Here is a 14,446-nt window from a genome sequence, read left to right as displayed (position 1 = left end):
GATGCTCCATAAAAGCATGTGTAGTAGCCAAATAATTTTGGGAAACATTAAGCAATATTTTGATCTCATTGAGATTCACAACATAGAATGGCATATTAAAGGCTCTGAGAAGTCCTTACAGTAAAGAAATGTGTCCATCTTTGTTTCACTTAAGATAATTTGGTGAAGCCAGGTGTGGTGACACACACCTGTAATCCCAAGCAGTTTGGGAGGCTTAGGCAGGAAGATCGTGAATTCAAACCAGCTTCAGCAACAGGGAGGCACTAAGCAGCTCAGTGAGACACTGTCTCTAAATAAAAAATACAAATAGGGCTAGGGATGTGGCCCAGTGATTGAGTGTCCCTGAGTTCAATCCCTGGTACCCACCTACCTCCCAAAAAAGATAATTTAGTTTAAAAAAAAATCCCCTTTACAGCTTTTAATTTTTTTCTTTTTTTGCAGAAACTCTATTAACATAAGCTTAAGAATCATAGAAGTTTCCTTAGTTTAAAGCAGTTTTGCTTTTAGGGATATAGTCAACAGAAATGTGTGCATGTTGTTTCAGTCAAAGTTCAGTCAATCAGGGGAGTAGAATGAGGAGAAATATAAAAGGATTTCCTGCAGGAATTGTTCGGTGGAACAGTGGGAGCTGGTGGGCAGCCTGTGAAAGCTGTGGTCTTGTGTCTGAGATGCAGCTTGAGGTCTACTTAGTACACAGTCATGGAGGAAGGGCAAAAAGGTGGAAATGGGAATGTCTGGAACTTATGATGGACAGGAACCTGGCTGGGTCAGACTCCAAGACGTGGATTTCCTATAGGAAGAGCTGGTGTCCTTCATTATGGAGTTGAAAAAACACCTAGCTTAGAAGTCAGAGAAGCTGAAGGAGCATCTAGCATTGGCAGGCCTGGCTGCTGCCTCTCACCTCTGTGCTGAGCCTGTGACAAACCACAATGGAGGTGAGCTGCCTGATGCTCCCATGCTCATGTGAACACAACATGGCTACTGTTTCACTTCTGACTTCCAAATCTCAACTGGGAATATACAAGTAAGGGAATTCTGAGTATAGTTTAGTATAACCAGGTTAGTGCTTTATAGAGATACTACACATATATTCACCAGACGACAAGTACAGAATTTTGTTCACAGCAGTGCTGGTTGCTGTAGATTTAAACTGAAAATAAACTAAAGGGGCATCAACAGTTAAGCAGATGAACTGCTAGGCATATGATAGAAGTCATAGAAGAACAAATTGTTGCCACATGCATGAAGGTGGGTGTCTCCTACAAGTATATTGAGCAAAAGAAGACAGAAAAACTATGACTGCATTTATAGAAATTTCAAAAAGAACAAAGCTAATTCATGAAGTCAGGGTCTTGAGAGAGAAGATGACTTGGAGGGCTCTGAGGGGGCCTTTGGTATGCAGATAACTTTCTGCTTCCTGAACTGGGCTGTAATTATACAGGTGTGTTAAATTTAGGTAAATCAAATGGGTTGTGTAGTTGTAATTTGTGCTCTTGTTATACTTCAGTACAAAGTTTAGGTACATTAGAGTTTTTACAAGCTGTTGAGCAGTTGTGGACAGGCTGTGTTGGAGAAAGAAAACTAAGTGGGAACCTGTGGAGTGGGGAAGGGAAAGGCAGTGGGCACTGGAAGACACAGCTTGGTGGAGAAAAAGGAAGACAGAACCTATAGAGGGCCATGGTGGCTCTGTCCTGGTTTTCCCTCTTCCGTGCTGGCCATGTGTTGTCATTGGGATGAAAGAGGCCCTCACATGGATTCTCACCTCTGGCACACATCAGCAGAATCTTCTGTGTGGCAGGGCAAGGAGAGATTGATTCTGTAGAACTCAGCAAGGTCTCTGGCACTTTTATAAATTCCCCAGCTGTCCTGATGCATTCCACAGGGGAAGCCCCACTGAACTGTGTACATAATAAACATGGATGGAAGAAGAGGAATACAGGAATGTGAGGGAACTTATGCTTCAAATCCTTACTGTTATTCCCAAGCTTACCCTCTTACCACTCTTTCTTGTCCATTACCTTGGCAGGCACACTATTATTCTAGTCTTTCTGTTTTAGGAAATTTCCTTTCCCTTTTCATGCTTTTTGTTTTAGTGAATTCATTAGTTGGCTAGAATCAGGATTCCTTCTTTGCAAATAAACTACTTGAAAACGCCTAGTGGGACTGTATACGCCTGTGGCTGTCTGCTGCCTGGGAAGGCTGGACTGTGTTCTCTGATGCCTCACACAAGTACCTGACACACTGTTGTTGACTGGGATTATGGATGGCATTTTTGATGCCCAGAAAATTAGGGTGTGGAGTGTTTAATAGGAAGTTTGTTCAGAAGTAAAATCTCACAAGTAACTTAGTGTTTTATTTTGAAAAAATTTGGAATAGGCATGAAAACGATAGGGAGTATTCCAAGGCGTTCTCTGGATTCCCTCAGTCTGGCAGATGTTTGTCCTTGCTGCATTCTGAAATTCCACCTTCTGTGACAGCACTCACCCTTCTCTTTCTTTTTTTCTTTATCTTTGGACTCTTCATGATCAGGGGATGTGTCTTGTTCTATTTTGTGTCTCCAAAGTTGACCTCAGTAATTAATGATGAGAGACTTTGTCCCCAAATTCTGGAAGTAAAGAACTGGACAATTGACCCTTGAAGAAGGGCCACATTTGGGGAGAGAGGAGAAAGAGGGTGGGAAGCAGAACCACACTGATCAGAGGAGTGGGGAAAGATCCAAAATAGTATTCTGTATGGGAAATCAGTGGAAAGGAGAGAAACTTTTAAGAATTGACACATACCACAAAGGGGTCAGTGGGAATGAGGATTTTTTAAAAACAAGAGTTTTGGGACTCATCAAAGTCATTAGTGTCTGAAGAAAGGTGAGATGGAAACAAGATCCTGAGGGATTAAGGGAGCATGTGAGATAAGGAAATGAGGGCAGAAGTGAGGCCATGAGAGGGAGATCTGGAAGTGGCTGAGAAGAATGGCGGAACCCAAGACAATCAGCCAAAAGAGACTGTTCAAATGAAGCAGAGATACTGCCCATCCTCTGGTCCTGTGGGGTAATCCATTGGGTCCTGCGTGAGACAAACCCATGAGCATCTGTGTGGCTCTGTACCAGGCTGAGTCAGCTGTACATATTTGAGAAGCCATGTGTGGTACATATAAAGCCCTTTTCTTTGAATAATCTTGTTTCTTTTAACTTGTATCCTCCCTTTCCCACAGGAAACATGGTAGAATGGTGCTTACCTCAAGACATTGACCTTGAAGGTGTTGAATTCAAGTCTATGGCCAGTGGGTCCCATAAAATTCAATCTGACTTCATGTAAGTACTTCCAAACTTCAGTCTTGTATCATTTCCTTCCACCCACCCATGATTCTCTCCAGAGCACAAGAGCTGTTATGGGGTATTCAGATAGGGTGTATAAAAATGTTCTGAAAATATATGCATAGTTTGTGCTCATATTAGTTTTCCAGCAATAAGGTCTCTAGCTTTCATCCAGTTCTCAGTGGGTTTCATGATCCCCTAAAGGTAAGAACCCCTACCATAGAGGTTCTCTGACTTGCTAAGAAATAATGTGGACCTTGCTTGATGTGGTTTTCAGCTTAGTGTCGATTAACTTAAGACATCCAGGTGCCGAAAGTTGGAATTCCAGCTTTAAGCAAAGCCAGTTTTTAGTCCTGTGTAATTGGTGCATTGTGAGTTTTATGAGGAAGAGCAAGCAGAAAGACCTTAAGGGTAATTTTGTAGCTTTAATCCATTTGTACTGAAACCATAGCTGATAGAGTGTGAGAAAGGGGAAGAAAATAAAGTGGCAGAAATATTGAAAACTTCAGAGGCTCAGGAAGTGAGAGAAGAATCATCATGAAAATAGGCAGCTAGTGCCAGAGGGGCTTAGAGATGGATCTTGGTCTGGTTGCCCCATCCTGGTCAGGATGGGACAGGACTGTGTCCATATGTCCATGGTCATGGGCAATTGAGCAGCAAACTCACCAGATGTCCCGACTCCAGCTGGATGACCCTCAGCTGGCGAGTTTTCTATCCCTGTGAGCTTTGTCTCTTCTGTGAGGTCAAGTGGCTTGTTTTAAGGCTGAACTTTGTTATTTGGAGCTCTGGATAAAATTTATTTAGTTTGGAATTGCATCTTAAAGAAAAAGAGAGCAAAAGAAAACAAAACAAAATCTCTTCCTGATTTTGAGCCCCACTATATATTTTGGTCTATTTTAGCTATTTTCGAAAGGGGCCTTTCTTCGGCCTGGCCTGCTTCGCCAACATGCCCGTGGAAAGTGAGCTGGAGCGGGGTGCACGAATGAAGTCCGTGGGCATCCTCTCACCCTCCTACACCCTGCTCTACCGGTACATGCACTTCTTGGAGAACCAGGTTCGGTACGTGGCTTCCATACAGGTGTGGGGTGGCAACAGGGCCTGCGAGCTGGCGCATGAGAGCAGTCCCTGGAGATGGAGGTTGTGCCAGAACCACAGGTGCCCTTCCAGGAGGCGTGGGATGGTCTTTTTCTTTCCGCCAACATCTTGTAATATAGTCCTTCATGGTGTAATGAGTGCTGGGTGAGTTTGCTTTCAGTTCATACTAATGCTCTCATCGCACGTAATTAAATAATTTGTTGAAATGTACATGATCTTTATTTACCCTAAGACACAATAATTAGCTCTTTGACCCAGTAGTCAGGCAGACTTTAAACTTCTTTTATGTATAATTATTTACTATTTGGAGTCATGGGAGGAGAATTTTTAACAGAAGCAGCAAAACTATTAGTTACTGGTTTTTTTTTTGTTTGTTTGTTTGTTTGTTTTTTTAATTATGCAAGTAACCTAATTACCTTTCAGATTATGAGGGGAAATCTATCTCTAATCCTAAAATCACTGTTAAAATTTTAGCATATTTGCCTCTTTTCTGATACATGTTTTTATACTTAAAGAAAATACTTGGCATCATCCTTGTATAAAGACTTTTGTAGGCCATTCCTTTAGAATTTATCATTATTTAAAAATTTTTAAGAAATACCTATCTTGAAACAACATGAAATTTATTTGTGAAAAAGTATGTTTATTATTTTAATATTTAAAATACAAAATAATAAAAAATTCCTCTCAAATATTAACATTCAAAGATCCATTGTCAGTATCAGTGAATATCATTTTAGAGTGGAAATACTTTGCAAAGATAGGATTAATAGTTTATTAATCTGAAGATTTACTTTTTCAAATAGGCAATTTTGATGAAATATGTTAAGCATAGTTTCACTTGTAAAGATCAGAAAAGCTGGATCTGTCCTGAAGTATATATGGTTATTTCCTATGGTTGAGCATTTAGCATGTTTCTTGTTCTTTCTTTCTTCCTTTCTTCCTTTCTTTCTTTCTTTTTTTTTTCTTCTCACTGCTTCTCTACATTCTGGAGCTGAGCTGTAATGATGAACATCTCTGCATCTTTTTTTTTTCCATGTGTTTGCAATATTTCCTCAGAAGTATTATAATGGCTGAGACTGTAGCTCCCGGCAGAGTGCTTGCCTAGGACATGTGAGGCACTAGGTTTGATTTTTAGCACCATATAAAAATAAACAAAGGTATGCTGTCCATCTATAACTACAAAAAAAAAAAATTTAAAAAGAAGTAATATTATGGAGTTTTTAGAAAGGAACATTTTTCATTTTTTTATGGGTATCCTGAAACCTTTAGGAAGTTATTTCTTTTTAAAAAATTAATATCACAAATAGGCAATATATTCTTTTTTTCTTTAGGTGGACACAATATCTTTTATTTTATTTTTATGTGGTGCTGAGAATCGAACCCAGTGCCTCACAAATGCTAGGCAAGCGCGCTACCACTTGTGCCAAATCCCCAGCCCTAGGCAATATTCTTACAGCTCAGAAATCTAAAATTATAGAAAGATATTATGCTAGTAAAGGTCCTGGCTGAACAGTAATAGATGAGGCTCAAAAATACAATGACTCAATTAAGATAGAAATTTTTATCTCACACAGTAGTTGAGATAGGCAGGTAGTCAAGATGGGTGACCTGCTGTGTTCCATACAGTTGTGCAGGGACCCACCTCTCCTCTCTTATTATGCCACCACCATCCTAATAGTGATTTTTTTTTTTTTTTTGTATTCTAAGGTATTTTCTGAGTTTTCAAAGCTGCTCACCACTAATACACCTGCATTTCAGCCCACAGGGAGGAAGGAAAGAAGAGAAGTTTATACATCACCTGTCATATCTATTATCAAGTTCTCAATCACAAAGATACACCTATCAACAACATAGACTGGGAAAAGTGTAGGTGTGTGATTCTGTGACCACTTTACATTCTTGAGCTTTGATTATAAGCAGAAAGATTAGAATTTGAGGAAATAATTAGTGGCTTCTGCTTTAGTTTTCCCCTTTGGCTATCCATATATCCACGTGCATTCTTCTTCCCAAATAGAAGCCATTTCTCCCTCACCAAAAAGAATCAGTGTCTAGGTAATGCCTCCAACCTAAAATTCAAGATTTCTGTGTGGATACACATCAGTCCTTCATTAGATCAAGGCCTGGTCCTTCTTACCCTGAAAACCTATAAAACTATAGAGAATTGCCTCCATTCCCTACCTCCCCAATACAACATAGAAGGTGAAGTAGGAGCCACTGTGCAATCTCTTACCTGGAAAAGTGAGGGATGAGAAATACAAACAGTCATTAATCCATTGCAGTGATGAAATTCTGTTGAGCAGGGATTGTACATAGTCCTTGTCCTGCAGAACATTGAGCTCTTGGCTGAATCTTGGTGCTGCCGGGTAGAACAGCACCTTGTCTATAGTTCTCTATGAATCCTGGCCTGGCCTTTTAGCCCCATCTGAAGCCGTCACTGGAGGACATGTCCTTGCATCTGCTCAGCTCCAGAATACATTTCTTACTGGTGCAGGTTTGGGGGTCTAATGGTCTTTTCAGGAGTTGAGAAGCCCTAGGTTTTTATAGGCCAGACATGAGGCACTACATGCCTCTCAAAAATGAAATAGATTCTCATGACTTCCAGTCTGTCCCAGGTCTCCACTTCAAAGATCTCTTTTGGGTCAAGGTTTTTAAGTCAGTGGGGTCTAAATTAGTTACTGGTATCTATTCCTGACCATCCCTTTCCTCCTCATTTCAGCAAATATTTGTAAGCTGTACACTTTATTTGATCTTTCAAGTAGTCTGACTTCCATGTCTGTCCAAGAATACTTAGCTAAAGAATTTCATTTAAGCACTGGGAGAGAAGAATTTAGGTAGATGCTGAGAGCCATAGCCAAGTAAGAATGACGCATGGCATTTTGGTTTGAAAGGTGACCCTGCTCAGGGATTAGGGCAGCTCCAGGTTTAGGGTGGGTCCTGCTGGAATAGGGCGGCTCTAGGATTAGGGCGGCTCTAGGATTAGGGTGTATCCTGCTGCCTCAGGCGCCCGCTCCTTTAGAGTTCCCGTAGAGTTCTCGCGGGGTTCTGAGAGTATTGGTACACAGAGCCTGGTGGAGGGAGTGTATTTTTCCCAGAACGTGCGTGTAGAGTGCTGGTGAGAGTTCGGGAATAAAGAGTTGCTGTTGAATCTACAAGGCTTTTGTAGTGGCTCGGTTATTTTGTGCCTAGCCAGACTGCGGCAGGTAAAGAAGAATTTGCTTTTCCAGCTCCATGAGGCTCCAAATTATTGGAGCCTCCGTTGATTTATTATATAAAACTTAGTCCGGCTGGGGTTGTGAGAGAGCACTTGCCACACCACATAAAAATAAATTAAAGGTATTGTATCTGCATACAACTTGTGTGTGTGTGTGTGTGTGTGTGTGTGTGTGTGTGTGTGTGTGTGTGTGTATATATATATATATATATATATATATTTTTTTTTTTTTTTTAAATTAGAATACACTGTCCTTAGTTACCTGTATTTTCTTCTATTTCTGCTCACAAGCTGGGCAATTCTTACCTATTTTCATCTTACTCTTATCTTGTATTGATATATATATATATATATTATATATATTTTCTTTTTGCTCACCCAGAGCAGCATGGAGCAGGTGAAGCTACACGTTCAAATGACAACAGGGTCTGGCTTCAGCTTATTAAAGTTGACAAGGGTCACCAGCTTTCTAGTCTGAAATAGCTATGATTTTTTTTTTTTTTACCTCCTTCTCCTGCTAAGCTAATGCTACATTGTAGTTTTTGATACTGTAGTATCTCATTTTAAGGTCCATAACTTCTGCTTTGCCTAAAATTCAGGCTAAGTTACTATAATAAAGAGGAGAGGGGCTGGGGATGTGGCTCAAGCGGTAGCGCGCTCGCCTAGCATGCGTGCGGCCCGGGTTCGATCCTCAGTAGCACCACATACCAACAAAGATGTTGTGTCCGCCAAGAACTAAGAAAAAATAAATAAATGTTAAAATTCTCTCTCTCTCTCTCTCTCTCTCTGTCCCCCTCTCTCTCTCACTCTCTCTTTAAAAAAAAAAAAAAAAAAAAAGAGGAGACACAAAGCACTGAAAACTAGAATTTTAGCTTTTCTACCATGAGGTAGAAATTTCAGCTTTTCTCCCAGAGGAAGAGAAGCCATCTAGTATGGGGTGGTGGCTCTATTGCACTGGTTCTTCTGGGATATAAGTCATTCTCTTATGCCATCCTCTAGAGCGATGTCTTCATCCACAGGGTAGACACTGACTCACATTATCATATCATGTTCCACCAGTGAGAAGGACGAATGATGCTGAAGTCCCAGAATTTGAACACCTCACTTCTGCTCTTACTCCATTGGCCAGTTCTTGGGGACTGGCCACACCTAGCAGAAAGGGAGTCTGGGAAAAGTAGTGTGTAGCTGGGTGTCCATGTGATCACTGAAGTTTGGAAGGCTTTATTAAAAGAGGAGTAGAGCAGCAATTTCCATCACTGACGCACGATGAAAAGTCTTCACCTAGTTCCCACCTCTATTCAACAATCCCAGCAATCACTGTTCATTTCTCATGTGTCTTCCCAAGTTTGTATGGGGATATAAACAAATACAAATGTGAATGCTTATTTTGTTCCTTTTCACACAAAAGGTAACATGTTTGCACCTCACTTTTTTAATTCAACAGTATGAGAGATCTTCTCACACCAGTACCTTGAGAACTTCTTTGTTGTTTTTCACAGTTGTATTATATGACCTGTATAGAAGAACAGCACTTTATTTATCAAGTTCACTACTGATAGGCATTTGGTTGTTTCATCTTTTGCTATTACAATTGATATCACACTGAATACTTGTGAACAAGCATCAATTGCATGAGTGATATATCTATACATTAAATTTCCAGAAATGAAATTAGTAGTTTAAGTGGTGTATGTATTTATGATTTTAAGAAATCTTGTCAAATTGCATTCCATATAAGTGGAACACTTTCCCATGCCCAGTAGTAATGTAGGAGAATGCCTGTTCCATCCCATCATTGCCAATATAAAAATTAAAGTTTTGAATTTTTTGGCATTCTGATGGATTGAAATAATACCCCAGCATAGTTTTTATAAGCAGTTTTCTTCTTATAAGTGAGGTTGAGCACCTATAAGTCATTTGCATTTTCTTTTCTGTCAGCTGTTTCTAGCCTTTGCTACATTTTATTGTTGTTCTTGACCTTATTAATTTCTAGGAGTTTGCTGTATAATAGGGAAATTTTCTCTTTGTGATATAAATTGAAAATATTTTCCCACTTTCATTTGTTTTTTATTACTTTTTTCTTGTGTTCATATTTTTTTTCTTTTTGTGACTGCTAGATTTGGAGTCATAGCTAGCAAGGTTTTCCAACCTAGTGATTAAAGAGGACTAAAGGCAACATGAAAGAAGAGATTTGTGTGACAGAGCATGATGAAAACTGAATTAAGTCTAGGCAAGGGTAAACCTCTTTGTGGCTGTGACTAAATTAACTAGAGTTGATTCTGCAATGCCTAACCTGTGTTGTATATTTTTTCAGACTTCTGATGTCCCAAACTTATTAGTATTTCATCTACAACTCTTGCCTTCAATATTTAATTGGAGTTCTATTATTATTTCTTATTAATCAAAAGACTGCAATTAACTATTTTCTAATTAAAAAAAATTAGGATAAAAGGGAACTAAGGCATGTAACCATATTTTTGGACCTAATGTTTAGATCTTGATTTAAACAAAGCAACTCTAAAATGTCATTTTGGGGATAGTTGTAATTTGAATATAAAGTGGTTATTAGTATATATTAAGGTATTATTTAATTTTGTTAGATAATGGCATAGTGATTGTATATTATGTTAATTTGTAATTATACTTTATCAGTTAATTTTTAATTATACTTTATATCTGTGGGTAAAATGTTATGTGGGATTTTTTTTTTTTTTTTAGACATTTCAGTAAAAAGAAAAGTATTAGTGGTAGGGGATAGGGAGTAGATGTAACCATGTTGCTCAAATATTGGTAACTATTGAAGCTGAGCAATGGATACATGGGGCTTGTTATTCTCCTTTCCATTTGTGTGTCTGTATTTTTAAAAGTTTCCATAATTAAAAATTTTAGAACACTAAATACAAAATTAACATATGCTATAATTATTGTAGAAAACTTGAAAAAATAGAGAAAAGCCTAAAGGAAAAAGATCATGCTTTCAGGTATATCTGCTGTTAACATTTTGTTATCTTTTCCACATGTATAAATATATACACATACATTACTTTTTTTAAAAAAGGATTCTGATGTTGAATATTTAAGTTTTGTAACTTGGTTTGTTAACCTTTCACTGTATTATGATTGATAGTTCTCAGCATTATTTTGGTGGTTTCACAGTATGTCAATATACAGAGATAAATCACAGTTTAACTATTTCACTGTTATTGGGATTTTAGGTTTCTTGTTTTTCACAACTCATAGATATGAGCATCCTGTGAGTAAATGATCATTCACATCCATGCATACTTCTTTAGGACACCTTCCTAGAAATGGAATCATTGAGTCAGAGCGTGCACACATACACAGTATATAATTTGATGCAAATTATAATTTAGCCTATAGAAAGGTGGTACCATTTGGTCCCTGCACCAACAGTAATGGAAATGCTTGTCTTTCTGTACTTGCGAAGCCAGAAGGCAGACTTGTTCAGATCCATAAGGAACACACCAGAGTGATGAAGTGCAGTCGCTGCACAGAGGCATCTCGGGTTTCTCCACAGTATGAATTGTTGCAGGATGCATTAGGAAAGGCAGGGTTGGTGCATTGAGCATCTGCATAGTCGCACTTGCCTGTGATTTATTAGTGAAGTGGATGTGAACTTAAAGAGAACCCCAGTGTCTCTGGTCCTTCAGAAGAATCTTTAATCTGGTTCAGAATCCTGTGGTTTCAGCTCTGTAGCATATATTGAGCCAGTTATTACTAGTTTTTACCATGTGGTGTCTCTTGGATGCTTTCTGCAGATTGCTTGGCATGGATTTCAGTGTGGTACTTTCTTAATCTATGCATTCTAATATGTTCTTTTACATCTTGTTTGAATATCAATTTGTCTTGAAGCACTCTCAGCCTTACTTATAGTTTTTGGTTTATCTTGTATTATTTGTTATAAAACCTGCAGTGTATTTACATTTTGAGGCTTTCATATAATAGTTGTTAAATCCAGGAACTGCCAATTATACACACACAAACACACACACACACACACACTTATATATATATATATAATTTGTATATACATGCATAAATATAAATTATGTTATATATATTTATGTTATATGCATATACACATATACACGTATGTATATAACATAAATATATATAATTTATACACACACACATATAAATAAATAAATTACCCTTGATACTGCCCCTTTTAGATCAAAACATACAGATTCCTGGTGTTCTTTTTAGGGAAAATGGGTTCTAATGAAAACACCTTTGAACTTATTAGTTGTCTGTAATTTTCTATTAGTTGAACTTTCAGCAACTTGACACACATCCTTGAGGAATAACTGAAAACTGTCATCCTTTCAGAATAATTAGACATAACTTTGCCACCATGGATTTTCTGTCTACTCCAAGAACATTTGTAAGAGTGTCAGAAATTATTAGAAGCACCTCCTAGTCATTATTGTATCACCTGGCTAGTGCAAAGCTTAAAACAAAGTGTATAGGAACCCACAAAATTAGCTATCTCCCAGAAGAACTCATTTTAGCAATTATTTTTTAATATAGTAATATTATTTTTTTTAAATACAAATTTTCCTGAAGCCCACCAACCAAGAAAAAGCCCAGGACTGGATGGACACACAATTGAGTTCTACAAGACCTTTAAAGAAGAACTAATACCAGTACTTCTCAAACTATTTCATGAAATAGAAGAGGAGGGAGCACTTCCAAACACATTCTATGGGGCCAATATTACCCTGATTCCCAAACCAGACAAAGACACATCAAAGAAAGAAAACTTCAGGGGTTGGAGTTGTGGCTCATGGGTGGAGCATTTGCCTAGCATATGTGGGGCCCTTGGTTCAATCCTCAGCACAACATAAAAATGGATGCAATGAGGGTGTTGTGTACAACTACAACTTAAAAAATAAATATTAAAAAAGAGAACTTGAGACCAATATTTCTAATGAATATAGATATAAAAATTCTCAATAAAATTCTTGCAAATTGAATACAAAAACATCAAAAAGATAATGCATCCTGATCAAGTAGGGTTCATTCCAGGAATGCAAGGTTAGTTCAGCATATGGAAATCAATAAATGTAATTAATCACATCAGTAGACTCAAAGATAAAAATAATATGATCATCTCAATAGATGCTAAGAAAGCATTTGATGAAATACAGCATCCCGTCATGTTCAAAACACTAGAAAAAACAGAAATAACAGGAACCTCAACATTGTAAAGGCTATCTATGCTAAACTCCCAGCCAACATCATTCTAAATGGAGAAAAATTGAAAGCATTCCCTCTAAAAACTGGAATAAGACAGGGATGCCCTCTGTCACCACTCCTATTTTAGCATAGTTTTGAAACTCTAGCCAGAGCAATTAGATAGACAAAAGAAATTAAAGAGATATTGATAGGAAAATAAGAACTCAAATTATCGCTATTTGTGATATGATGTTATACCTGAGACCCAAAACATGCCACCAGAAATCACTAGAACACAGAGATGAATTCAGCAAAGTAGCTGGATATAAAATCAACACCCATAAATCAAAGCCATTTCTGTACATCAGTGACAAATCTGCTGAAAGTGAAACTAGGAAAACCACCCCATTTGCAATAGCCTTAAAAAAATATGCTTGGGAATATTTAATAAAAGAGGTGAAAGACTTCTATAATGAAAACTACAACATGCTAAAGAAAGAAAGAAGACCTTAGAAGATAGAAAGATCTCCCTTGTTCTTGGATAGGCAGAATTAATATTGTCAAATGACCATACTACCAAAAACACTATAGATTCAATGCAATCCCAATCAAAATCCCAATGGTTTTCCTTATAGAAATAGAAAAAGCAATCATGAACTTCATCTAGAAAAATAAGAGACCCAGCATAGCCAAAGCAATCCTTAGCAAGAAGAATGAAGCTGGTTGTATTACTATTCCTGACCTAAAACTATACTACAGAGCAATAGTAACAAAAACAGCATAGTATTGGCACCAAAATAGACCTGTAGACCAATAGTACAGAATAGAGGACACAGAGCCTAACCCACATAACTTCAGTTATCTTATATTAGACAAAGGTGCCTGAAAGTATCTCAACCATCACCTTGATATTGAGTGCTAAGTCACTCTGGAGTAGAGGGTAGAAGAATAGCTGGCCTATCATTTGTTCAGTGGAAATCTTTGATGGGTTTGTTTTAGTTTGGAGTGAGTCATGTGGCAGGTTGGTGTGTGGAGGGGCAGTGGGTATTGCCTGTTCTTAATTACTGTTATTCCAGGGTCAACCTAATTAGGAATGCCTCTCTTACTTAGTGGAGCTGCATTGTGTTTCTTTTTCATGATTACATGGAAATAAGATACCAAGAAAATAAAAATGTGCTAAAAGGGGTTGAGGTCCTCTTATTCCTTCCTGTATTGGTTTGCTGGGAATGTACAACAAAGTATCAGAAACTGGGTGGCTAGAGCAACAGTCTGCAGGGTTGGTTCCCTGTGAGAATCTGTTCCATGCCTCCCCTCTGGCTACTGGTTTTGTTGGCAGATGTTGGTGTCCTGGGCATGTGAATGCGGCACCCGCCTTTCTCCCTCATCCTTAGGTGTGTGTGCCCAAGTGTGTATTCAAAGTTCCCCTCTCTAGAAGTCTTACTGGATTAGGGATCACTCTGATGAACTTGTAGCTTGGTTACCTCTGTAAAAGCCCTATCTAAAGAAGGCCACCTCCAGAGAGTCTGGGGATTAGGATCCCAGCATATTTTTTCTTGGAGGACAAATTTCAACCACGAATATTCCTAGTGAACAAAGTGCTTCAACTTGGGAGGCAGCATTCTGCATTC

General features: G+C 38.3%; 1 protein-coding gene across 1 annotated transcript in view; it reads left to right on the top strand.

Annotated features, from left to right (window-relative positions):
* The window catches only part of Dennd11 (DENN domain containing 11), a 42,390-nt gene that overhangs the window by 11,045 nt on the left and 16,899 nt on the right, over positions 1-14,446 (top strand). Inside the window, exons 2-3 of the mRNA XM_005332458.4 lie at positions 3,208-3,307; positions 4,211-4,369. Of these exons, the coding sequence (XP_005332515.4) occupies positions 3,208-3,307; positions 4,211-4,369 (259 nt within the window). The remainder of the gene's footprint in view (positions 1-3,207; positions 3,308-4,210; positions 4,370-14,446) is intronic.

This window comes from Ictidomys tridecemlineatus, chromosome 2 (assembly GCF_052094955.1).
Source record: "Ictidomys tridecemlineatus isolate mIctTri1 chromosome 2, mIctTri1.hap1, whole genome shotgun sequence".
NCBI lineage: Eukaryota > Metazoa > Chordata > Mammalia > Rodentia > Sciuridae > Ictidomys > Ictidomys tridecemlineatus.
Note: the sequence above shows the minus strand (reverse complement) of the source record. Positions and strands in the feature narration are given on the sequence as shown.